The following is a 25723-nucleotide window of genomic DNA, read 5'->3' on the forward strand; positions in this document are numbered from 1 at the left end:
CTCTACCATTTGAGCTATACCCTCCCCACCCCACACAATTCTTTATATTCCTCAGTAATTCCGAAGCACCTCACACACTTCACTCTCTTGGTAACTTTATCCAGCTGGCTCCCTGGGGAGCCTGTCAGACCGCGGACTCAGGTCCTCTGCCCTCTGCATCACAGCGGAGCTTCGCTCCTCTCCCGGACCATGACCTAACTCCAGTTACTCCAACTCTGTCTGCTGGATCCCCACGTTGCCTTTGGCAGGCCTGTTTGCTACTTCCGAAAGGTTGTATCCTTGATTACCTGTTCATCCAAAACTGATCTCCAGACAGCATTTCTCTTTCAATTGGGGATCTCTTTCAATTGACGGAGCAACAAAGAGGAGTAAAGAGCCAAAACCCAGAGGGACTTAGAAACCCGAGGTAGAAAGTCGAAAATGCCAGGAAGGAAGAATGATGGCAACATCTCCAAAGTGTGTATCCTGGTGTTATTTAAAGGAAAAAGGATATGGAATGTCGTGCAGGTGCTTATACGCCAGACACCATGGTCACAACAGTTCTGTGAGTGAGGTATCATTATATCCACTTGGCACATGAGGCTCAAGGAAACAGCTTATCAAAGGGCATCCGTCACCCCTTGTCCATATGGCGGATCTTGTCACCTTGATGCCTTGATGAAACATCTGATGCTGAAGCTGACAACATCCATTTGCTTTGCATGTGTTCACCAGAGGCTGCACTCCGGTCAGAGGAGCATTTATAATCATGATTTATTATAACAAGCTCTTCTTGCAAAGAGTATTTCCTCTCTCAAGCGCTGAATCCTTTGCACTCTCTCTGTTAATTATTAGACACTTATTTAGAGCATTGATATTTTTCAGTTTAGAAGTAAGACAATGATTCAGAATCCCTATCTTTAGATGAAAGAACAGTTAAAAAACATACTGACTGTGAGCATTAAGGATCATTAATTTTTTTTTAATCAAGCAATTTATTTCGCATTCTCTATTCCTCTTTGGGCTCTATTTGATTCAAGTCTTGTCTAGTCAGTAAACCTCTAGGCAACATATCATTAATCTAATACACATATCAGTGGTTATTCTGTATTAAAACATCATACACACTTCTTTCAGGAAAGATCATTTTTTTCATTCATTCAACAAATATTTATTATGTATCAGCCAGGTACTATTAATGAACTAGAGAAAATAGTGAACAAAATTGAAATTCCCCTGCCTTCTTGATGTGCATTAGTTGGGATACAGGTTCTGCTGTCTTTTTTTTTTTTTTTTTGAGATATCAGTAGTTTACTGGGTAGGGATTCTGCTGTCTTTATTTATATACATGCAAATATATATATATTTATTGAGGTATAGTCAGTTTACAATGTTGTGTCAATTTCTGGTGTACATCACAATGCTTCAGTCATACAGGAACATACATATATTCATTTTCATATTCTTTTCCACCATAAGTTACTGCATATATTGAATATAGTTCCCTGTGCTATACAGTATAAACTTGTTTATCTATTTTTTATATATCAGTTAGTATCTGCAAATCTTGAACTCCCAGCTTAATCCAGTTGAAGGTTTCTGATGACAAGCCTTGGAGATCTCAGACAGACACATTGTCAGGTATGCCCACTGCTGTCACAGAGGAGATTTGATTGTATTGTCTCTTGAGTTTTTTGTAACGCCAAGCTTCCTCTCCAGGGAGCCTGCTGATTCTCGTAATTGTGAGATAAATGGCACTTCATAATTATTAAGTGGTTCATTGTCTTCCCACTGATTGATGGATTCTGGAGGCAGTCAGCTCAACGCTCGGAGCCTTTCCTTGCTATTACCTTCTGGTGTGGCCTTAAACAAGCCTCACGGCCTCCATTAATTTCTTGACCATTTGGTGCACCATGGACTTTGTCTTAGAAAGGCCGGGCATTCAAGGGAAGCAACTCTGTCATTTACTTAGGGGGCGATGGATGCCCTTTGATACGCTGCTTCCCTGAGCTCATGTGTCAGATGGGAATAATAATACTCACAGAATTGTCGTGACTATTGGAAGAAAGACCCTATAATAGGTACCCAAGTGTCGGTTTTCTTTAGCCACACTCTCCAAATACAAAAACTCCGACTATGTCTCCGTGAAAGAAATTTTCCTGTTCTCCCCTACTGATGATAAATAACTTCCTCCCTGGAAATTCTGTGGTGGGGTTTCACCCCTTACCTTTGGGGTTCAAAAAATTGCATTCTCACAACAAAGATGTCCTTCCTGTGAGTGGAATGTTCTCAGGGCCCAGACGGGGTGGACTGGGTCCTGTGTCTTCTGGCAGAGACCTCTTGGAGCGTCTAAGGAACTGGGGAAACCAACCAACTGCCTGTAGCCAGGGGAAGACATGGACATGGATAAAAGCACAGAATTTTAAAAGGCCAAGGACCTTGGAGAAGCTCCCTGTAATTCTCAGAAGTGTGGGGAACCTAGTTTGAAAACTACTGCTCTCGGGGCTGAAATGTCAGCTAAATGAAGTCGGTTCTCTAGGATGTTATAAAACTAAGCAGTCTGCAGGCTCTCTCGGGGTAGGCGGGACTCGGCTGGAGTTAGAAGAAAGGCAAGGGGGAAAGTTCTGGCTTCACCAGTCAGCCGACAGTGAGGGTCTCATCCAGCCACTGGACCTCTTTCCATGTTTCCTCAACGGTAAAACAAATAATAAGTCCAAACAGTCCTGTTGACCCTGCAGGTTGGCTGTGACGTGCAAGATAGCTGAAAAGCATAAGCTAATATCATCATGACTATTGTAATCTCCTGTTTTTTTAGAGGGAAAATATTATGGGACCTAATGTCCTACTGAGATTTTGGTGTCGGGATCTCCCTGTTCTAATCAAAGGATGAGACTTACACTCGGGCCCTGTAGTTGGAGGGCTCCCTCCGCCCTCATGCCTGGCACACTGAACCATAAATCTAGAAGCGTGTTGGCACTTGAGCTGAAGAAAACCATGAGACAGCAGCAACAGAATCCCACTGAATCCTTGAGCTCAGAGGTAAAGTAACATATCGTTCTTTGATGGGATTTCCTTTCCCTACGTGTTGGTCTTTGACCAAGTAAAAGCCATAACGGAATATGTACGCTTCCTGAAACATTTAGATGGAACGTCAGACGGTAAAGTCTTCAGTCTAACCAAATCCCTGAACTTCATTGGAAGACCTGCCTCTGGGCTTAGCCTTTCACACGCGGGCCCGTGGCCACGTCCGATGGCTTCTCTTGGGTTCAAAGATGGAAAACAGCCTCCCTGCCTCTCCCATGGGGCCCTTGCCTGGAGCACTGGTTCAGCCTCAGCCTCCTCCTTGAGCACCTTCCCCCCGAAGGTGTGTGGATGCTTCTGTGTGCTGAGGTCCGTTGATTCGATGGAGGGTGCCTTGGGTCTATTCTCTCTGAGTTTTCACTTTATATCTACTTTTTAGGTTTTTGTCTTTCTTCTATAAGAAAGACAGAAGTACCCTCAATGAACTGAGCTTATGAATTCAAGGATTTATAAGCTACTCTGTGTATCTTACCACTGTTTATTGAGGATTTACAACTTTTCCAGGCATTGCATTAAGCGCTGGGGATAAAAATTTGCCTCTAGTTTTTTTGCCTCATCTATAAAATCGGACACAGTACTAGTTCTTACATCCTGGTTTACACAAAGTGAGGCATGCAGACTGCTCCCTGGACCCTAGGGACTGCTCCAGCAAGGTGACCCCGCGGTCAAACCATTAATCATAATAGGAGCAGGGATTAGCAAGGCAGTTCCTACCTCTAGGACCTCGCGGTTTGAAGCTAAAGGCAGATATAAAAAGAAAGTTTTTTTAAAAAAATTAAGTTGTGATTACAAAAAAAATCCTATGTTAAATTTAGATAATTTAAGAATACAACATATATTATTAAGGAAGTAACTTCAGGTTAACCAACCACATGGATCTAATCACAGTAGAGTGTAAGGGTGAAGAGCAAGGGACTCTGGTTCCAAGTTCAAATCCCCTTTCAGCTACTTGTTAGTAGCATGACTTTGGGCAAGTTACTTAGACCCTTTGTGTTCCTGTTTTCCTGGTCCAGGAAATGGTGAGCATACAAGTGCCTACCTGTTAATACAAGTTAGCTTTTCCAGTAAAATGCCTTTAGGCTAACACTTCATTTGTATTAGGAACTATTTTCCTTTCATACTGTATGTGGATATATCTATCGTTATGTTTATGCATTTTAGTTAGGATGATACACGTGTACTTTCTTTAAAAATAAGATTTTAAAATGGCTTCCGTAATCATGTATGAAGATATAACATCATTTATTTGACAAACCTGATCCTGTTAAACATAAATGATTTCCCTTTTTTTGTTATTATTAATAACACTTGTTTCGCATACTTGTAGTAGTCCTTTGCCCACTTTTGATTATTACTTTGGATATGTTTCTCGAAGTGGGTTTGCTGGGTGAAAGGGTATAAATTTCATTACATCTCTTGATACATATCAGCTACTGCTCCAGAAAGTTTTCTCCACTTCCACATAAGTGTAACGTGTCATGCCACGTGGAAGACAGAGGCAGAGACAGCAGACAGCGTCCTCCTGCCCAGCTATTACCCTCCGCTTTGAAAAACCCCCAGCCAGGAACTTCTACACAAGACATATAAAAAACATCATATTACAAACGTCCCAAGCTCACTCTTTTTGCAGCAAATTATCATTTCAGAGAATTTGTTTAATTTCATTACCTATTACCTATATAGCTGCTTGTTATATAGGTCCTTTCTAAGTTTTATGACTTGCACAGACCCTGTGCTGGTGAACTGCTCTTATTCCCAGCAGTCGGGATGCACAAAGGGTTGGCATTTGGTGTCTTAGCTTCTGCCTTTGGTCTCTTTACCACAGTTTTCAATAAGGGATATTCACAAAAAGAAGGACAAGACGTTGAATGGCCAGAAATGAAGCTCCTTTTAAAATCTCATCTCAGGAAGGACAGCCTGGCTTCTCCAGTGATTTCGTTTGCTCTGGGTTCTGGGGCTTTGTGTGATTGAGATGACCTGTCCTAGTCAATAATAAGCTTGGAAGGGCAGCTTTGCATGTGACCTCACGACCGCTCTAGCAGTGCCCTTCTCTCGTGATCCAGAAGCTGCTGGTTCAAAGAGAGCCATGTCTGAACTTGTGGATCCCAAGGACCAGGTACAGTCTAGTCTCCAGATTCTTGCAACTGGACACAGACTCTGGGCTCCGCGGTCCAGCTAGGAATTGTCGTCATCTCCAAGGATGGCTTCGCACGACTACCAGGAGGGGGCACTGGCAGGAGCAGTGTGTTTACTCATTAACATTGGCGTCAACAGTAGTGATGGATCAAGCCCAGAATGTAAAATTCACTTTCATCTTGACAGTGAAACATCTGCCCTTACTCTTGGTAGAGCAGATGTTACTCTCTGAGATAATAGAACCTTCACGTTCAGTAAAAGAGAACACTCAGCACCTTCTAGTAAGGTGCATTGCTTTCTTTGCTTTTTAACTTGCCAGTCTTTGGGGGACAATGTCTTGCCAGTCTTTGAAGCGGATCCTTTTTTGCGCTGAGATAAGTAGCTCAGGTCGCTGATGACATGTCAGAGGAATTTCCAGCTAAGAAAATTATTCTCAGAAGCTTTAGTAACAAATGTGTCAGCTCCATTTTCTGCCAGAATGGCAAACCTTGAAGAGTCTCAGAAACGTGAACAGCCTTAGGGATGATGGCAATATTGTGAAAATACTAGTAAGTAACACCCCTGCAGAAAGCTCCGTCCTCCCTGGCACACCCATTCGCCAGCTCCGCTTCCCCCTCAGCAGTCCAGGCATTGACAAAGCTTGTGAAATAATAGAAATGAAAGGGACTTTGATTTTGTATTTTTATTAGCCTTTTCTTTCACCAGATTACGAAAGGCATATTCATGCCCAAGGCAGAGAACTTGGAAAACACGGAAAAACCACCAAGAAAAATAATTTCCCACGTAATCATAATTTCACTACACAAAAATAACCATTGCTAACATTTTGGTGAATGGTCCTAATTAAAGGGAATTTTAGAAGATGCCTGTGTCCACCAGCGCCTCTTCCTTTCTCTACTCCATCTTGCACCTTGTTTAGAAAAGCTGGAGTGCTCCTAAGTCATTCCAGGAAAATTATTAGTTTTCTCAAATATCTTGGGAGGCGAGGCCGTTGGCAGTCATTCCTAGTTTCTCACAAACCTTGAAGTGAGGAAATTCTTTGTGTAGCCCTTGAGCCCTGGGCCAGGAGTGAGGGGTATCTGGGTGCCAGTTCCAGCTCTGCCACTTATTTACCGACAGGGTGACCTTAGACAAGTCCAGCCTCGCTGTTCTGCCTGAAAACCCTCCCAGTGACAGCGTCCACTGGCCCCAGCTCCTTCACCTCTCGGAGCCTGTTTCCCAACACGAAAAATAATGAAAGTGAATCAGTAGGGATTTTTTTCTGTTTTGTTTTTATATTAAAAATTATGTGTTTGTTTGTTTATAGACTTTATTTTTTTAGAGCAGTTTTCGGTTTATAACAAAGCTAAGGGAAAGGTACAGAGATTGCCCACGTACCTCCTCCTCCTCCCACGCACAGCCTCCCCCACTATCAAAATCCCGCACCAGAGAGGTACATCTGTTACAACTGATGAACTTAACGTTTACATACCATTATCACTGGAAGTTCATAGCTTACACTAAGGATCATGTGTTGTACATTCTATGGGTTTTGAAAAACGTAAAATGACACGTATCCATGAGTGCTGTACGGAGTATGCACACTCTGTATACTGTTTAGTGCATTTAGGACATTCTGCCCTGAAAACCCTCAGTGCTCTGCCAGTTCATCCTACCTTTCTCCCTAGCCCTTGAAAAGCCACTGATATTTTTCACTGTCTTTTTAGTTTTATCTTTTCTAGAATGTCATGTAGTTAGAATCGTACATTACATAGTCTTTTCAAATTAGCTTCTTTCACTTATAATATGAATTTAAGATTCGTCCATGTCTTTTTTGAATTAATTAATTATTGTATTATTTCTTTTTTTGGCAGGGGGAGGTAGTTAGGTTTTATTATTTACTTTTAGAGGAGGTACTGGGGACTGAACCCAGGACTTTGTGCATGCTAAGCATGCACTCTACCACTTGAGCTGTACCCTCCCCCGCTTCCGTGCCTTTTGATGGCTTGATAGCTAATTTCTTTTTAGCTCTGAATAAGATTCCACTGTCTGGATGTATCACAGTTTATTTATCCATTCACCTATTGTAAGACATCTTGCCTCCAAGTCTCGGCAGTTAGGAATAATGGTGCATTACCATCTGTGTGCAGGTTTCTGTGTGAATGTAAGTGTTCAACTTATTTGGGTAAATACCAAGGAGCATGATTGTTGGCTTATATGGTAAGAGTATGTTTAATTTTGTAAAAATCTGCTAAACTGTCTTCCTAAGTGGCTGTACCATTTTTCATTTCTACTAGCAATGAGTTTTTGTAGCTCCACATCCTTGCCAACATTTGCTGTTAATCAGTGTTCTAGATTTTGGTCATTCTAACAGGTGTGTGTTGAAATCTCACTGTTGCTCTAATTTGCAATTCTCTAATGATGTAGGATGTGAAGCATCTTTTCTTATGCTTATTTTCCTTTTGTGTATCTTCTTTGGTAAGGTGTCTGTTCAGGTCCTTTGCCCATTTTTTAATTGGGTTGTTGGTTTTCTTATTGTTGAGTTTTAAGTGCTCTTTTTTTTTTTTTTGCATCAGAGTCCTTTATCAGATGTGTCCTTTGCAAATATTTTCCCGTAGTCTGTAGCTTGTCTTCTTATTTTCTTAAGATCAGTGGGTTTTAAACCTTCTGCTAGAGCCTCATGTTTTAGAAGGAGCCTCTGGTCACCAGAGGATGGGGATGTGAGGCAGAGAGGGAGAGGCTGCGTGAACAGGCTCCAGTCTCCTCCCCACTCCAGCTTTAATCAGAGAAGTTTGACTTCACCCCATTTATATGTGAGGCTTCCATATGAGGTTCACTTTTTTAAGGGGGCTTTTGGTTTTCAAAATAGTTTGAAAACCACTGAACTTCAATCAAATCCCTAATTCGGGAATTCTCTGTCTCCTGTTTGCAATGTAATGTGTCCTTTCACAAGGCTATATTAAGGAGAAACAAGATAAACACGGCATGGTCATGTGACACTTTTTCAACACAATTTTCATCTACTGTAGAGCTCACTTGAAATGATGAAACTGATATATGTAAAGAATAGGTATCATCTGCATGTCCACTTATCTCTCTGAAATAGTAATTTTGGACGCTAATTATCTTTTTCAAAATAATCAGTGAGAACTATCAGCCATTTCACCCTTTCATTTCTCTATCTAGGAAAAAGAGGAAAAAATATATCTGAATCTCTGTGGCTCTGGAGATAAACATGTAATCCTGAACCAAGAAGGTGTGGTCCTCACAGTGGCCAGTGCTGATCCCCACAGCGCATTTAAACAGTGCTGTTCAATTCAGGATGAACGTGGGCACCTCATCCAACTATATATTCTTAGATCATATGTAATTTTTCTGGGCTTGCAGTTAAGTCAGATGAATGTTTAATGATGTTTTATAAACATCTGTATTCACATTAACATTATTTATTAATTTGGCAGAGGAGGGACGGATGTCTTGTTCATTATTTTATTTATCTATCACCTATTCCATGGAGGATTTGAAATGGCTTACTTAATTTCAAGTAATACGAAAGGAGCAGAGCAGCAATGGACACAATCTGAAAAAACGGGACAATAATGTGAAGAAAAGAATAAATCCAGGAGTCAGATTAGCACACAGTAGTCCAGCTGTACAGCTAGCTCTTGGGAGTGGGCCATTAATTTGGTGCTAAATTTCCTTTGCTTGGCCAAAGCAAAGAGAACACATTCCATTATAAGGTTTACAGGCTTTTCATAAAAAATAAAATAAAGTAGACAAGTTGTTCAACATAAAAACTCTCCTTTAAGCAAATCTCTACAAAATCTATTTCTCATAACCAGGATTTGATTAGGAGTGTGAATTCACGTGTTTTATTCTCTGATGAGAATGAGAGTGCAGATACTTGAGGTTCCAGTTAGTGGAAGAACCACATATTCTGATAATCTTAGGGATGATCTGAAGGATAACCTCAGGGGTAAAGGCCTTCTGTGGAAACTATGAACCACGCAGGGTGTCTGATAGGATGAGCTCAAGCCCTTACTGTTGTTCTAACGAGAGTGAGGGTCAGTTCGGGGCCAAGGCAGTAGGTTCACAATGTAGAGCAGGAAGTATTCAAATGCGATTTCATCTCCTGATGGACCAGATCAGGAACTTAGTCTCCAGTTTGCCTATTCTGGGTCATTTTTCCTCCCTAAATTTCTGGCACAGATACCCAAGTGCGTTCTGCTTACTGCTGCTGGATAATAAATCGCCCCAAAACTTAATGACTCAAAAAAGAAAAGAAAAAGGTTTGTGTTCTGTTGCTTGTGGACTTGGTTAGGACACATGGATTATTTCATCTCCGCCATGTCTGGGGCCTTAGATGGTGAGGTTTATCAACTGGGAGGAATTCGACAGTTATGGGCTAGAGACATCCCTGGGTGTCTTTATTCACAGGCTGGCAACTGATGCTGGCTGTTGGCTGGGACATCAGCTGGAGTTGTCAATCAGGATGCTTACCTACGGTCTTTCCATGCAGTCTTGGCTTCCTCATAGCCTGGTGCACCTCTTAGAAGGTGGTGAGTCTCCCAGCTGACACGCAGCAGCTGCATGGCCTTGTATGACAACCCCTTAGAAGCCAGACGACATCAGTACATCATAAAATACTTCTCTTGCATTAGGGTAGGACAGCAATAACAAATAGGCTCCAAATGTATACTGGCTCAAATACATGGAGGTGTATGTTCCTTGTTTACTTACCATTGTGGAGTGCTTGAAGAGATTAGTGTGAGAGCCTTCTTCCATGGGTCAGTCAGGGACTCAGGCCGACCTGAGTTAAAAAATTAACTGGGTGGCTTCGATGGTCATCCGAAGAGTAATCTGCATCCTAACCAGCCCAGCCAGAAAGGAGAAAGCAGCGTGGAGAACCACAACATGGCAAGGAACTGCAGGGAGAAGATATTCTCAGAGTAGTGTCAGCATCACAGTAAGGCATTTTTCACAAAACATACAGTCCATGTTTTCAAGACCTTACATTTTCGTAGCCACACATGAAGAAATCATGGTCATCATGTGACTCTTAATCCCAGCTGTGCGTCAGACTCATCAGCGGAGAGTTTTTAAGAAACGCAAGAGCTCCACCCTCAGTTTCTAGTCAGCAGATTTGGGTGGAAACTCAGCAGCTGCATTTTGGAAAATGCCACAGAAAATTCTGAGAGGCATGTTTGGGAATCACAAACCTTGGAGAAAAATCTCTTAGAATTGCCAGCAGACAATACCAGTCTAATAAAACATGCATATCCCTTTGACTCTCCGGAAATGAAATGAAATAAATAGATCATAGTTGATAATAGTTTATTGATATACAGCTTTTTAGAAATGAATATAATTTCCTAACTGTCATATAAAGGAGAAATAATCTTAAACCAGTTTAAAAGAAAATGGTATGTCTTTCCAGGCAGATACCCAGGCCTGACTACAGGTGAAAACACAATAAAGTAGTAAAACGCTTATTATGTGTATTTATAATGAATGTTTCAATATAAAATGATCAGAAGCCTTTTTTGTACAAGAAATACAAGCATATGGAAAAGCAGAGGTAGAGCTGGAAACCTGAATAAGAAAACTAAAAACTGACCAAAACCTATCTCTATATGATAAGAAGAGAGAAATTAAATTGATATAATGATAACGTGACAAGAAAAAGCAAAGACTGTGAAAGCAGAAAAAAGCGAATTAAAAAAACTGAGAAAGTAAGATAATTGTGCAATGAGCTGATCTCTGTCATAAGTGCCTTGCCAAAGTAACTCACTTTGTTACGGTACAGAGTGACGAAATGCCAGAGTGAACAGAAATATATATCTTGCTTTACTGGTCCACTACATTCAAGTCAAGTGGTCGATCTCGAGCACCTAAGAAGACCTAGGAGACCCTCTCCTTTGGATAAATAAAGAGAAAGAGATGGTGGGTTGGAAAAAGAAACAGGAATCCATATAAAAGGTGATGGAGAAGTGCAGAGGGACCCTCTGGACATGATGTCAGTGTAAGACAGAAAGACAAGAACCTCAAAGTAACGTTAATAATGTACTTTTCGCAACACGGATTTCTTATCGTGCTACGAAAAACACAGAGAGGCAGTAACACGATATTTCATTGATGTCCACGGTTTCATAGTAGTTGATTCTCATTTTGTTTTGAAGAGTCTTACATCTCTTCTATATATCTGCAACCCATCTGTGTTGTTTTGTGATACCTGTACAACTGCATGGAAATCGTTTGAACTAGGTGTGTGGCTGGAAGGCTTATATAATACATGCAACTGACAGATTGAATTCAATTTAAATGTAAACATTTAATTTAAAGTAAAATGTTGCACTGGTTTAAATATTGAATAAATTACTTGACAATTTGGAGGAAATGCATTCTATCTAAGCTTCCCTCTCTATAGCCAACTTGCACACCGGACCTTTTGGGAACAGCCTTGCAAAAGCTTTTCAAAACTTGTCACAACGGTTTTCTATTTGTAGTAGGATTAGTTCAGTAGGATATTCAAGTTTTAAAAATCCTTCGTTGTTTGGGACTGTCCCGCATGCTGCAGGACATCCGGCATATCCCTGCCCACTAAGTGGCTCCGGCAGCCGTGAGCTGTCCCAAACCCCACGAGGAGCAGCAGAGCGAGGAGGAGGAACAGCGGTCAGAGGTGAAGCCTAAAACAAGCGTGGAGGTGCTCCTGTAACCATCAGCCGCGAAGGCAGTTATGAGCAAACACGCTGTTTGGTTGTGGAAACCATTCCCAGCAGCAAACTTAAAAGGCTGATCTGCTGATCGATCCTTGGGTCCTCCATGACCTGGATCAAAGGGAAAAAAAAGAGACAGAGAGAGAGAGAGAGAGAGAGATCCCTTTTTATTCCAGCTGAAGGGCAGATTTCTAGCTTAGATCACTGACAGCAATGGTTTGAAGGAGTCTTCTCCACTATCTTTTTCCTTCAAGTCATTATTCCCTTTGCCTTTTTGGTCAAGCTGCTCATAGACTGAAGAACTCTCCCAGGGTCCACTGTCACATTCTTCCTTCTGGAAAAGAAATTTAAAAAAAAAAAAAACCAATGTGGCCTTGCTTGAAGAATTTGTCCTCAAGCATCTGGTGAGCCAGGCCTCCTCACTTCTCTGGGGGCAGGGAGATGTGCCCCCCAGTGGAGGCCAGAGGCAGGGCACACAGGACCCCCTGTCGTGCTGGCACTCCACTCTGGTCAGTCCTGGGCACGTGGGCACCGTGGTGTCCATGCCTGCGTTCTCCCAGCTTCCGAAAGACTCCATCATCTGGACACGTGATGAGAGGTGGAGAGGGTGTTCCTGGGGAATGGAGAGCAAAAAGGAGGAAGGAGGAGAGAGAGTGTCCAAGCAGAGAAGGAGAAGGAAGGGGAGCAGAACCCAGAGTTGGTGAGAGCAGGGGAGAGGGAGAGGCTGCCCTGAGCTCTCCCGTCTCAGGGAGGCCACATGGTTCCGCCACCCGTGCTCTTCCACCACCAGGTTCTCCGCAGACTCTCCCTAAAACTCCCAGCGTGGGCTGCAAGATTTGGGATCCATGGCAGCTCAGATCTGCCAACACTTCGAGAGCGGATAATGACATACAGATTGTTTTTTTCCATCTTTGGGATTTGGAGCTGCCTGGAGAGTTGCAAAAGCCTGCCTTGTTGTAAGACTATTTCTGAAGGCCCTCACTGTCTGATCACCGGCTCTGAGCTGCTGGCAACAGTGGCGCAGCTGTCCAGGGTGGCAGAGACCACCTGGGATATGGAAATTACCAGAAGCCCCGTTTTGCTCTTGCCAGAGCACCCGAAGCATTCTGGGAATTCGGATTTCTGTTGTTTCTCTCAAACGGCCCCTGGGGGACCATAAGCAGCAAACTTGGACCACGTTTTGCCAGAAAAGCCCAAAAGGATGATGGCTGCTGTTGTCAATTACTGGCATTTCAACAGGCCTTTATTTTTATTTCTAAGTATATTTGCACAGCTAGGAAGCGCCTGCTGACAAGGATGAGATGATAAGCTGTATCTGTGCCAAAACAGGACTAGAGAAACAGGCTTATTCTGCGAATGGCCGGCATCCTGGGAGTCGGTGGTAAGAAAATCCTTTTTCTCCAGGCAACCTCTGCTCTGGAAACATGAACACTTAAAACAAAATAAGGCTTGGAACCCCCATCTCGTAACACAGTGCACGCACACAGTAGGTTCTCAGTGAGAGCATGTGGAAGGGAGGAGTCGGTGCAGACGGGCACGTCGAAGATGGGGAACCAGCCGCCCAAGAGAAAACTGCTCTCCCCAGAGTCTGAATGCCAAGGCCCTTACTCGCCCCAGAAAGGGCACCGTGCAGCGCCGGCCCCGAGGTCGTCCGTGGTTCTGCGCCATGTGCTCCAGCCACGTGCATGCCAGCAGAAGGAGCAGGTGCGGCCCGAGTGTCACCTTCCCAAGCAGGGACATCGAAGCTCCGTGCTCCTCAGTTCTGTGGTTTCCTTGGACAAGAATGGGATTATTGGTGAACGAGGCCAGCATCCTGGGTGGTAACAAAAAAGGAAATTGGTAGAAAATGCATCATCCAAGTTGGATTAACTCCACTCTGTGGCCTGGGCAGCTTCCCAGGATAGCCAGCCAGACGCAAAGCCTCTGGGGACACGAGGCTGGAATGTGTGTGATGATGCTGAGGGCGGTGAGAGGCAGGAGGGGCTCCGCACAGGCTGCCCCTGCCCCTCAACCTCCCCTGCCATCCGTTACCTCCAGGCCAACCCCAAGGCCACTGCACATTGGCCCATTTACCTAATGGATACATTCTTTCTCTATCAAAAGCCCACCACGTGGAATGTAAGTAACCCAGCAACTTCTTTCTTATCCTGCTGCTTATCCCCTGCGTACTCACTCTGGGCTCCATTTGTTTTTGGATCAAAGCGCCACTGGGTAGCAAAAGCTACATTATTCTCTTCAACGGCTTGTAAGCCAAGATCCTGACCATTCTGGTTTTGTTGTTGTTGTATTTGTTTGAACTATTAACCATTTTCCGTGCTGAGCTTTTACAACTCTGTTTACTATGAGTTCCTCCGTGTGGGTGTCTCCCCCATTCCCAACCTACAGGCTGCCGTGTGAGTGGTAACTCACCACTCCATTACCAGTACAAAGCCACGGATTCGTGCACTGGGGAGGCTTTAATTTGAAAACACCAGTGAGGATAGGGGGAGGGGAGGAGAGAAATATATTTATGGGAGGGCCAGTGGGCTAGTGAGACCAAAAAAATGTTGCTAAGTAGATGGAGATCCTGAGAAAAAGGCCACATCACCTGCTCCCTGCAGGATGGTGTCCTTGGGCGGGGTGAGCTGATTCTGCAGTGTTTACTTGGTAGAATATCCATCCTTGTGGTCTCAAGACAAGACTGCTCCATCCAGCCCTCCTTTTGTTCTCAGTACTTCTCACCTCTTTCTCACTCACCTTCCTCTGGTCCTTGGGCTGAGCTCACAACTTAGCCAGGATTCTGTCAGTTGCAAGTAACAGAAATCCAGCTCACACTATGTTAAGCGAAAAGGGGATGCGTGGGTTGCTGTGTTACAAAGGCGATATGGGAGCTCTAAGGTCAGATGAAAAAGGATCCAGGTGCCTTGTGACTGGAGCCAGGATCTCCCCTCTACCCTGCCGCCTCTCCCCCGGTGTCACCGTCACCTCTGCTGGTTGTTGTTTGGCTCCATTCTGTAGGTGGGAGCTCCACGTACTGGGAAGATGGCACGTAAAAGCCCCATATTCTCTCATCGTCCCAGTGCCTCGACCCCAGAGAGAAGAATTTCTGTCTCACAACTTCCATATACAAGCCCAGAAAAAGCTGTCTAGCTCAGGGCTAATCGTACCCAAAAGAACAGAGTGACCTGATTGTCTAGTTTTGGTCCTGAGTTTACCTGTGGCCCTGAAGCAGGATTTATTACCATAAGAAAGGAAAAAAAAAACACACATGCCAGGCCATGAAAAATAGCAGTTCCCATGGTCCTGCCTACCCGCCCATCCTCAGCCTTTCAGCTGAGGGTGAAAAGTATGAAGGCCCCAAGCCTGACCCGAAATGTAACAGCAAATTAAATCCTGCCTGGAAGAATTACCTGTCAGTCACTTAGCAGATCACTTGGACTGTCTCTGCACCTTGCTGAGAGCATCACTTGTCTCCTGAGAGTCTCCATTATAAAGACCAGATGTGGAGTCAGCCCGCGGGCTTGTTCTCAGTTCTGCTTCATCCCCTCCAGTTATCTCAGCAGGTTAATGCAGTTCTCTGACCTTCAATTTCTTCGTGTGAAAAGGCACAATAATGCCTCCCTTATGGAGTTGTCATCGGCGTTAACGGGACAGTTAGTGTAGGTGGCAGGCTTGTCAGAGAAGAGGTGGCTGGTGTTACCATTATGGCCCCAAGGCGAGCGGTGGCTTTCCAGGAAATAATGATGACAGATCCTGGAAACTGGCTCACACACAGGCGGTCACATGAGTTTCTCAGACACGTGCTCTCAGAATTTTGCATAGTTGCTTGGAGCAGACAGGTCCTGAACTCCCCCATTGCTGTGCAGGGCGTGGGGCAGGGGGCTGGAGGGAGGCACCAGCCCAGTATTCCGTCCCATGCATATTCCCAGTCTCCTGGACCTCATCCTCTTTGCGTTTTTCTCTCTCTCTCTCACTCTCTCTCTGCACTTTCAGGAGTGTACACATTTCTGTCCAGCACCCTGAAGTCTCTAGAAGAGAAGGACCACATCCACCGTGTCCTGGACAAGATCATAGACACCTTGATCCATCTGATGGCCAAGGCGGGCCTCAGTCTGCAGCAGCAGCACCGGCGCCTGGCCCAGCTCCTCCTCATCCTCTCCCACTTCAGACACATGAGGTGAGGCATCCTCGGTTTCCCACGGCGGAGACGTAAAGAGATCCAGCCAATGTGTTACAGCTGGCCCAGGAAGGGCGGATGCCTGAGTACAGCTCCCACACTTGGGATAGTTCCGGGCACATAATAAACATAAGTGACGTGGGAGGACCGTTGAGGGAGGCAGTAAATCTGTCTGGGGTATGGGCAGGTGTCAGAGAAGCTTCAGAGAGGAGGGGATGGTTACGCTCAGTTCGCAGCACACGCAAGATCGTACAAGGGAGAGTATGCAGTGTGCAGGGCAGGGGAGAGGAGCAGGGCCATGTTTGGTTGCTCACGTTGTCTCACCCAATCAAGGGAGCACTCTCGTGCTCGGAAGGCACTGGGCACATCGCCTTTGTTCCTGCGTCGTACCTTCTCCCCCGACTTACAAGTGGAGACTCTAAATGAGAGACTCTGGGTCCAAATGCCTCAACGTTGACACCTCCGTCCCTCACAGTCCATTCCTGGCACCCCCACTGCCATTACCGGGGTCCAGGCCACCATCAGGTCCTCCTGGATTTCTGCACCGGCTGCCCTACGCGTCTCCCTGTCTTCAGTCTAGATCCTTCTAATCCATTCTGCACAGCAGAGCCGGCGGGATCGCCCTAACACCAAACCTGACCACGCTGCTTTCCTACTTCAGACCTTGGAACGGCTTCCCGTGGCTTTGAGAGGAAAGTGTAAACCCCTTTATTTGGCTTAAGTTACTTCTTACAATCTAGCCCCACTTCACTATCTAGGACTTCCTGGTAGCCTGGGCCCTGGCCAGAAGCGACTGTTTCAAGTTGGGGTCGGGGAGGGAGGATCTCTTTCAGGCCACAGCTGGGCTGTGCAGGTGTTTATCTCCTCTGGGCTCGCTCACACCCCTGTGGGGCAGCTGACTGAAGCTGGGCACAGCTGGGGACTCTGCTTCAAGCTGCAGGCCTGCAGGTGGGCCAGGTGACCACCCCGAGTGCCTCTTATCCTCCGTGTACCCACCAGAGAGTCATACGTGTTCTTCTCACGTTGGTGGCAGAAGCACAGGAAAGCGAGTCTGTTTGGGGAAGTGCTTTTGAATCTTTTCGCTAAGTCATGTCCACAGACATTTCATTGGCCAAGCAAGCCACGTGGTAAGGCCCAAAGTCAAGGAGCAGGGACACATGGCACAGAGGCGAAATCTCTCTGAGCGGTCAGCTCACCTGTCATAGCTTAGATGTCACTCCTCGCAGGAAGCATCTCCTGACCCTTAACACCCAGGTGGGATTCACAGCCCGATGTGAATGTCAACAGTGGGGTGAAGTGATAATGTCCCTGAGTGATGAAGTCTATAATGTGACCAGGACCCTATGAATGAAAAAGAGAATCCTTGTCTTAGTGGCTACAAGGGAAGGACCAAGGTGTCTGGAAAGAGTTGGATTAATTTTTAAGAGGCCTTCAAACTTTTAGGGGCCTTGAGACTATGACTCACACAGCAAGAAGTTCATCCCAGCAAAGTCCGAGGTGCCTCCTTTTCTGGAGAGAACTTAGAGAATTGTTAGCTTTTCGAGAAAATAAATGTATCTTTCCTTCTTTGTATCCCTTCCCCCGCACTGCTGCAAATGAAGTCTTACACGGCCCATGTGTTCACGTTATCACAGAGTGAACTAGTAAATAAACAAATTAATGAATGAACAAACTCATTACTTGAGGATTTCCCCTACACTATAAATTTGACATTTGCAAATGGTGGCTTCCACTTGGCAAAGTTGGGGAGACAGTGCTTGCAGTCTGTGTTCTCAGGGAGTCCCCAGGAATCCCTGTGTCACAGATGAAGGACTTAGAACGGCCAGGCCAAGTAGGTGACTGCATTCAGAGTGCACATTTTCAGTCCTTTCCCATCTGTTTCTTTTGATGAATATTACCCAGAGAGAAGAGGGGGGTGGATCAGAATAACATAATCATCTACCTAATTTCCTGGCCAAGAGAGTAACCTTCCCCTTGAAGAAAATGTATCAGCTTGGACTCTAAGCTCAGAAGTTCACTGATGTAGAAACCATGTGTCACAGAGGAAGGTTTTTATTTGTTGGTTGGAATTGCTGAATTTTCAAATCCATTAACTGTCAGCATTGGCAAGACTAATTAGCTAACACAAAATATATCTGCACTGTATATACAGGCCTTGCTAGCAACGTGTGGCCAAGGGTAGCAATGGAGAGCTCTCTTCAGTTCCTGTTTGCATTGTGCGAAGAGCTGTTGCAAGCTTTGAGCTGTCGCTGTCGCCACGTGTGTGCTCTCTCTCTCCCCCCTCCCCCTCCCCCTCCCCCCACCTCCGCGTGCACGCTCTCACACACACAATATTGTGGTGTCTCGTTTCAGCCAGTTGAAATCACAGAACTCTGTTGTGTTAAGCTTGGCCTCAGCCATATGTTGTTATTCAGAGCATTTAACACCAGGTTTCATCTGATAGTAAATATGATTCATTAGGTTGCAAGAGGAAGACGGTGTCAGATCCGGGGGGCATTTAACTTTAACAGCATTTTAAATGAAAACAGAAACAAAAAAAGACCAAAACACCACTTAGAAATGTAATTTAGGTGGCTGTGTTATACACAACACGAATCACTTTGATGCTGTGTTTTCATGGCACGTCTCCAACGCGTGCTAACGTTTTCCGTACTTAAAAACGCAAGTGTTTTTTAGGACATGCTCTTGTCTGCCTACTCATGATACACAATTTTTTTAAAAAGAAATTTCGAGCTAGATAGCAGGTTTTTTTGTCCCCTGGTGGTGGCATGGTGGCGAATGAGCAGAGCAGTAGCTGGTGGAGGAGTGTGAAAAGGAGAAACAGCTTTGCCTACATTTCCTGTGTACCTCCAGCCCATATTTTCTGAGCATTTGCCATGTTCTTGCCGCTGTTCTGGGCTGACAGGATGGACAAATTGCTGCCCCTCACAGAACCTGCACTGTGTGTGTCGGGGTGTGTGTTGACCGTGTGTCTGTGCGTGCACGCGTGCATGTGATTGGGGCCAAGAATAAACGTACACACATGCACACGTACACACACACACACAGAACTGCAGGTTGTCGTAAGTGCTGGGGGGAAAGCAGAGTAATGTGACGGAGGACGGCTGAAGCGGCGGGGGCTGGAGCCACTGCCACTGGGGTAGTGGAAGTCCTTTCCGGCGGGGTGGCATTCGAAGATTGGAGGGAAGTGCATCTATGTGGGGGGAGCAGCAAGTGCAGACACCCTGAGTCTGGAAGTAAAGAGCTCAGTTCCTTTAGGGGCAGCAGGAAAACTAGTGTGGCTGGACAGAGAGGGTTGGGGAAGGCGGGAGGACGAGCTCGGAGGGGTGGGTGGACGCCACCTCTGTTGGACCTTGTAGAGCACGGACAACAATTTAGATTTCAGTCTGAGTTAAATGGGAAGCAACTGGAAAGTTTTAAGCAAGGCAACCTCTTGAACTGATTTAGGCATTGAAAAGGCTCCCTCCTACCTGGCGGTATAGCTCATCTACTGTCTTTTTAGCCACAATGGTGATAAGAGAGGAATAAAGTCACCTGCCTAGTCAATCTGCAAATGTCTCCTGAAATAGGAAGAAAGACTGGCGTTAAGTTTCTCCAGAGTTTTTCTTCCTTGCCCTTCCCAGGAGTTTCAGCAGTCCTGGGGCTCAGGAGGGTCTAAAGCAATCCTGTCTGTGTCTTCCCACCCGCAGTAACAAAGGCATGGAGCATCTATATAACATGAAGTGCAAGAACGTGGTGCCCCTCTACGACCTGCTGCTGGAGATGCTGGATGCCCACCGCCTGCATGCCCCCTCCAATCTTGGGAGCACACCCCCAGAGGACCTGAACCAGAGCCAGCTGGCCAGCTCGGGCTCAACTTCATCGCATTCCTTGCAAATGTATTACATCACCGGGGAAGCAGAGAATTTCCCCACTACCATGTGAGAGCCCCCACCCACTCACCGTCTCCTCCAAGGTCCTGAGAATCCCTGTTGCACTTTACCCACTTCATGCATCACTAGAGCCGAATTCTGCCGCTACACACACTCTGGCATGCGTTCACCACTGGCTTTCTCCTATGGGTGGCCAATCGTTTGCTTGCTCAGTTCTTCGTGGCACAACTTCTTTTGGGAACAGCCAAAGGGATTCCAGGGCTAATTTCTTTGTAACAGTTCTCTGTCTCCCTTTGCTATGTTACTCAGCATGAGGATTCCCTTAGCGTTTCCTGACTGAGTTCAGTCTACTTGCTGGGCTCAGACGATTGTGCACTTTAGCTGTTTGTGACCCACACGCCTGGAGAGTGGACATTTCACCTCGATGAATGCGAAGCACTTTTTTTTTTTTTAATGGATCTAAGAATAAGCCACAGGGAAGAGTTGAAAGTGGCTCCTTTAATTACTAACTTGGAGAAAGCTAGGTCCAGGGTTCATTACAACATCGTCTTGTATTCCTATAGTAACATATCATCTTATTAAAGTAATATCTAAAAGCTTTTGCTCTGTTGCATGGCTGTAGCAAAATATCTGGTGATTGTCTACCCATTTTCCCTATAGGAATACAAGATGCACACAGGGAAGGAAGATCCCCTAGTTGTCAAGATTTTGCCAGCTTAATACATTGCACCTTCAGAGTTGCTGAATGCTATACTGTTGGCTTTTGAGAGCACTATGTACAGGTCATGGGTTCCAGCTAATTCTTGCTTCCCATGGGCCCACAGAAAACAGCAAGTTGATCCCAGTTAAGCCGCCTCCCCTTGTACCAGTTTCCTTGGGAGTGATAAATTCTTGTCTTTTGTGTTTGTTTTCATTTTATAAGAGAGAGCCCTCTCCCCCAGGACTTGCTGCAGTAAATGGGCTTCATGACCTGTTCCGGTGTGATCTCACACTTATCAGCAGAGGGCGCTCTACTCAGATCTTCCCAGTGTGTAACTTACACAGAAGGTGAATTAATTAGTCAGATGTGGTGCCCAGCCCATGACCAAGGGCAGTTTAAATGAGTGGCACCCTGGTGACACTTCTACCCTGGGGAAACTGGGCTAAATAGTAAATGTGCATGGTTATTGCAGATACTAGAGACCAAAGAGAAAACAGGGCTGAAACTGGAGAAAAGTGGGAGGTTCAGTTCAGGGTGGCACACTCTGAGGCAGGAAAGGAGGGCCAGGATGGGAGTACTTCCTACTCAGGCTGCCTGGGGCCTGGGCAGACCACACCTGCCCTTGACTGTTTAGAGTCCATCCAGAAAGCAGGTTTTGGCCTTGAGGGGAGGGGAAAAAAAAGAAAAGGAAAAAAAATCAAACTTCCCCCAAAGCAGATTTCATTAAACTTCGTAAGCCAAGAGGGGGAGACCGGAGTTGGACCAGAGGACTCTGACCTGCCGGTGAAACATGAAAGGCTCACTCCCGCCACAGGGCAGCCTCCCTGGCCGCCTGCTTCTCTAGAGCCGTGATGAGTTGTTTCCCCTTCTCAGCTCAAAGGGAAGACTGGCTTCTCTGGTGACCACATTGTCTGTAACTTGAGCCCCACTGAGAGGCAAGGTGTTAGCCAACAACCCAGCCAAGCTTCTCGGGCTCCTCTTGGGTTGCCTGCTCCAAAAGTGGATTTCACTCATTTCTGACTCCCCAGTACATGGTCACCAAAGGACTGGGAAACTGGGAAGGCCAGAAAAAAAAAAGATTTTTTTTTCACAAGTGCATCGAAATTTGGGGGCAATTTTGTGTATCCGCAGTAAGAATGTTTAGAACATAATTGTTTTTGTTTTTGTTTTTGTTTAAGAAGCACCTTGTATAGTATAATATATATATTTTTGAAATTGCAATGCTTGTTTATCAGACGATTGAATGTAGTCATTCTGTTCTGGTTTTAATTTGACTGGTTTCACATGCAAAACAACACAAAAATGTTTACTTTTTTTGTATTACTACCTTGTCATGTACACAGTCGTTTGCCTGAGGCCTGGTGATTATTCATTTAAATGAAGATCACATTTCATATCAACTTTTATATCCACAGTAGACAAAATAGCACTAATTCAGATGCCTATTGTTGGATATTGAATGATAGACAATCATATGTAGCAGAGATTATGCCTGATAAGGAAAATTATTCAGGGCAGCTAATTTTGCTTTACCAAAATATAAGTAGTAATATTTTTGGACAGTAGCTAATGGGTCGGTGGGTTCTTTTTAATGTTTCTACTTAGATTTTCTTTTAAAAAAATAAAAACGAACAAAAAAAAATTCTAGGACTATAGATGATGTAATACCAGCTAAATCCAAACAATAACCCAGTGGAGGGTTTTAACATTATTCATCTAAGATGTTTGTATTCATGTTAAGATACTACTACATTTGAAATGGGCAGAGAACACCTGATGACTGGTATGTCAGCCCAGAAGTTTCAAATAATTTTAGAAATCTCTTCTTATCCTTATTTGAAGTGCCACTAATGGACAGCTGATACTTTGCAGCGGCTGTTCTCTTGGGTGTAAGGAATATGCTGTGGACGTTTACCCCACTCTAAGGCAATTTAAAGTTGGAAAGACATGGTCGATGGTGGGGGAAGGGGTTAGGATAGGGTGGGAAAGTGGGCTTAGGAATTTGAAGAACAGGAAGTATAGTAATAAGAGTCTTGGAACTATTTTGAGGCAGATCAGTACTGGCGCCTAGGGAATGCACCAGGGTTCAGTGTTCCATTTGCACCCTGTAAACCACAAATAACTAGCTGTATCTGAAAGCCGTTTCTGCAATGGCAGCTTGAGTTCTAGGAAGAACTAGTGGCATCTGCAGTCTGGTCCAAGGAACAGCCAGTGGTCTGTGTTTCTTTCAGCCATTACCTAGTTTCAGGCTTGTGGTACTGATTCTGTAATGCTGTCGTCCAACAGCCAGAGAGGCTAGTTCAGCCAAAGAGAAGACCCTACGTAGGTTGCAAAATCCAGCCCCTAAGGAAGTGTAGTCATTGGTTAGAGTTCCCCATTAACCTTACAAGTATGTTTAACCACGCCATGCCCCCCATGCCTGTGGGAGGCTGAACAAATAAGGGTCTTACTGATCATTTACCTTTGATCCCATAAAGCTGTCCTCGCATTAGAATCTTATACACCGAAATGGCCATCGATTTAGACCATTGGTTTAGCATACCCTCTCCATGAAACCAACCCACATCCCTTCCTGTTCAGACCTCCTGACTCTGAGACAGACTGTGGATACTGGGCGTGATCACTAGGACCATAGTAACATTAAACATTCATGGGCAAATTTGCAGGAAACTCGTTATTTGAAAGGCAGAGAGAATCATACGGTAGCATCTGAGACGACCGTGACTCTCTTTGGCGCACGGCTCGGGAAGACGGCTGAGCTGACGCTGCACACTTCCCAGGTGAGCTCCCTGAAGCTGCGCTCCCTCGCAACTGGAGCAAACGAATTTAACTGAGGTCCAAAATATCCACCCTTTCATTGGCCTTCTTCCTCCGTTTCTAACTGCATTTCCTTTCCATTTGGAATCAAGGGAGTGTGGCCTCTTTCTAAGTCACTTAAAATTGTTGTCTAAGGATCTGCTGCCTCGATTATGACACTTCAATTTTGCACTGTCAGAGATTCAAGAAAAATTTCTATTCTTTTTTTTTTTTTGCATCCAAATGTGCCTGAACTTTTTAAATATGTAAATGCTGCCATGTTCCAAACCCGTCTTCAGTGTGTTTGTACAGAGCTGTGTACCCTGGAAACGATATACAACCCCATGAGCTGGTGCCTAAGGCACAGACCCCTTTGCATTCACAGAGAGGTCATTGGTCATAGAGACTTGAATTAATAAGTGACATTATGCCAGTTTATGTTCTCTCACAGCTTATAAAAACAATGCTTTTTGTGCACTACATATTCTTCAGTGTAGAGCTCTTGTTTTACGGGGAAAGGCTCAAATGCCAAGTTGTGTTTGATGGAGTAATATGCCCCTTTGCCAATGCATTCTATTACTGATGTGATTCTGTTTTGTTGCAGCTTTGCTTTGTTTAATGCACACTTGTTAACCTCTTTTGCACCTTAAAAAAAGTAAAGAATCCAATGGGATGCTCAAGCACCTTAAACAATTTTCTCTACCTATTTGATGTTCAAATAAAGAATTAAACGAAAGACAAGTTTACTGGTCTTTTGTGTGTGTGTGTGTGTGTGTAAGCGTGTGTAAGCTGCCTAAGATCGAGGTGATGACATGCATCTGCAGAGCACGGGGAATCCAGACGATCAGTCTGATACCAGGTTCCCCTCCCACCCCTGCCCCTCCCTGCCAGGCCATGTGTAGCCACTGGAGTCAGACAGACCTGGCCTCACTTCTTGGCTCTACCACATACAAGTTTACGATCACTGGCCAGGAATTTTCAGAGCCTCCACGTCCTCATCAACAAAATGGTGATAGTAACCCCTAATTCCCAGGGCGGTTGTGAGGACTACATGAGGTGCTCATTAAAACAGTAGTTGTTTTCTAGTGCCTAATCCCACCCCCTTCTTTGTGAGGGAGAAGAAAGCAAGCTTGAGAGGACTTAGCTATGAATGAACAAGTAAAAGTCAAAAGATTTATATGATCTGAAGAGAAACCAGAGTATTGAATGAACGAGTGAATGGGTGAATGAATGATCTGAAATTTACAAAATTTTTCAAGAACTTCTCCCCCATTTTGCAGGTGAGTCAGGAAAGACTGATTCATCCCCATCCGATCCCAGCCCTAGTTTCTGTTTCAGGACTCCCTTCCCTTTGCAGAGCTACCTGCCTGTTCTCCTTTCCCCATTTTCTCTGTGATTTAACTGATGAATTGTGGGTGGGGAACGTGACTTCCTGAGAGGCACCACCCTACTCACCCTGGCTCTGCAGCTGGATTCATCAGTTGGAATCCTTATTCCACCATTTATTGTATGACTGTGGGCAAGGTAATTTCCCTGTGCCTCAGTTTCTTCACCTGTGAAGAGGGGTAACAGTGCCACCTGCCCAGAAGGGTTGCTGTGAAGACTACGTGGGTTAATTCACAGACAGTGGACGGCACTGCTTCTCCCTTTTCTCCGCCCCCAGTCCTCTCCAACTGCCTGTCTGCGCTCCCTTCTTTACTGGGACGAGTTTGATTTTTCACGTTGTTCGAGTCTTTTGGATTCCGAGAAGCTATTTTGTTTTCTTCTTGTATGATCTCCGGGCAAGCTCTTCAGTCCTGATTTTCCTTCGTTTCCTCATACCTAAAATGTAAATAAGAACAATACGCACCCCACGGAGCTACTACGAAGAACAAAAGAGATTAAAGTCTAAAGTGCCTGGTGTGGGAGCTGCCCATGGGAAGCTCTCAGCTCGCATTGGACATCATTACTGTAATTGTTGTTACCCTCTGCGAGCATTGACACTTAATGGACTTGTTGATAGGCTGGGTTTACGCTTGCCATTTTGTTACTGTTTTGTACATGCCTCCGGTCTTTTTCATTCTTCTGTTCTTTCATTACAGGCCCCTCCTCTGTTTTGGTTAAATAAATTATCTTTAGGGTGCTAATTTAATTTTTCTATTGATTTTTTTTCTTTTACTATTTTAAAATTATTTTCTTAGTGGTTGCTCTTACACTGTGCATCTTAACCCATCCAGTTTATTTCAGATTAATACTAATTTAAATTTGAAAAAATCAAATAAAAGTTTTTGTTCCACTATAGCTTCATTCTCTCCCCCTCTCTTTTGTG

At 44.7% G+C, this 25723-nt stretch overlaps 1 protein-coding gene across 2 annotated transcripts in view; it reads left to right on the forward strand.

Moving 5' to 3' along the window:
- The window catches only part of ESR1 (estrogen receptor 1), a 378297-nt gene extending 354152 nt beyond the window's left edge, over positions 1-24145 (forward strand). Inside the window, exons 11-12 of one of the 2 annotated variants that reach the window (XM_072966053.1) lie at positions 15864-16047; positions 19737-24145. In XM_072966053.1, the coding sequence (XP_072822154.1) occupies positions 15864-16047; positions 19737-19971 (419 nt within the window). In that variant the 3' untranslated portion in view covers positions 19972-24145. Of the gene's footprint in view, positions 1-15863; positions 16048-16622; positions 16699-19736 lie in introns of those variants that run through there. The other variant, XM_072966054.1, reaches the window with a different exon arrangement.
- Positions 24146-25723: the final 1578 nt, after the last annotated feature.

The sequence above is a fragment of the Vicugna pacos genome, chromosome 8 (assembly GCF_048564905.1).
Source record: "Vicugna pacos chromosome 8, VicPac4, whole genome shotgun sequence".
Lineage (NCBI taxonomy): Eukaryota > Metazoa > Chordata > Mammalia > Artiodactyla > Camelidae > Vicugna > Vicugna pacos.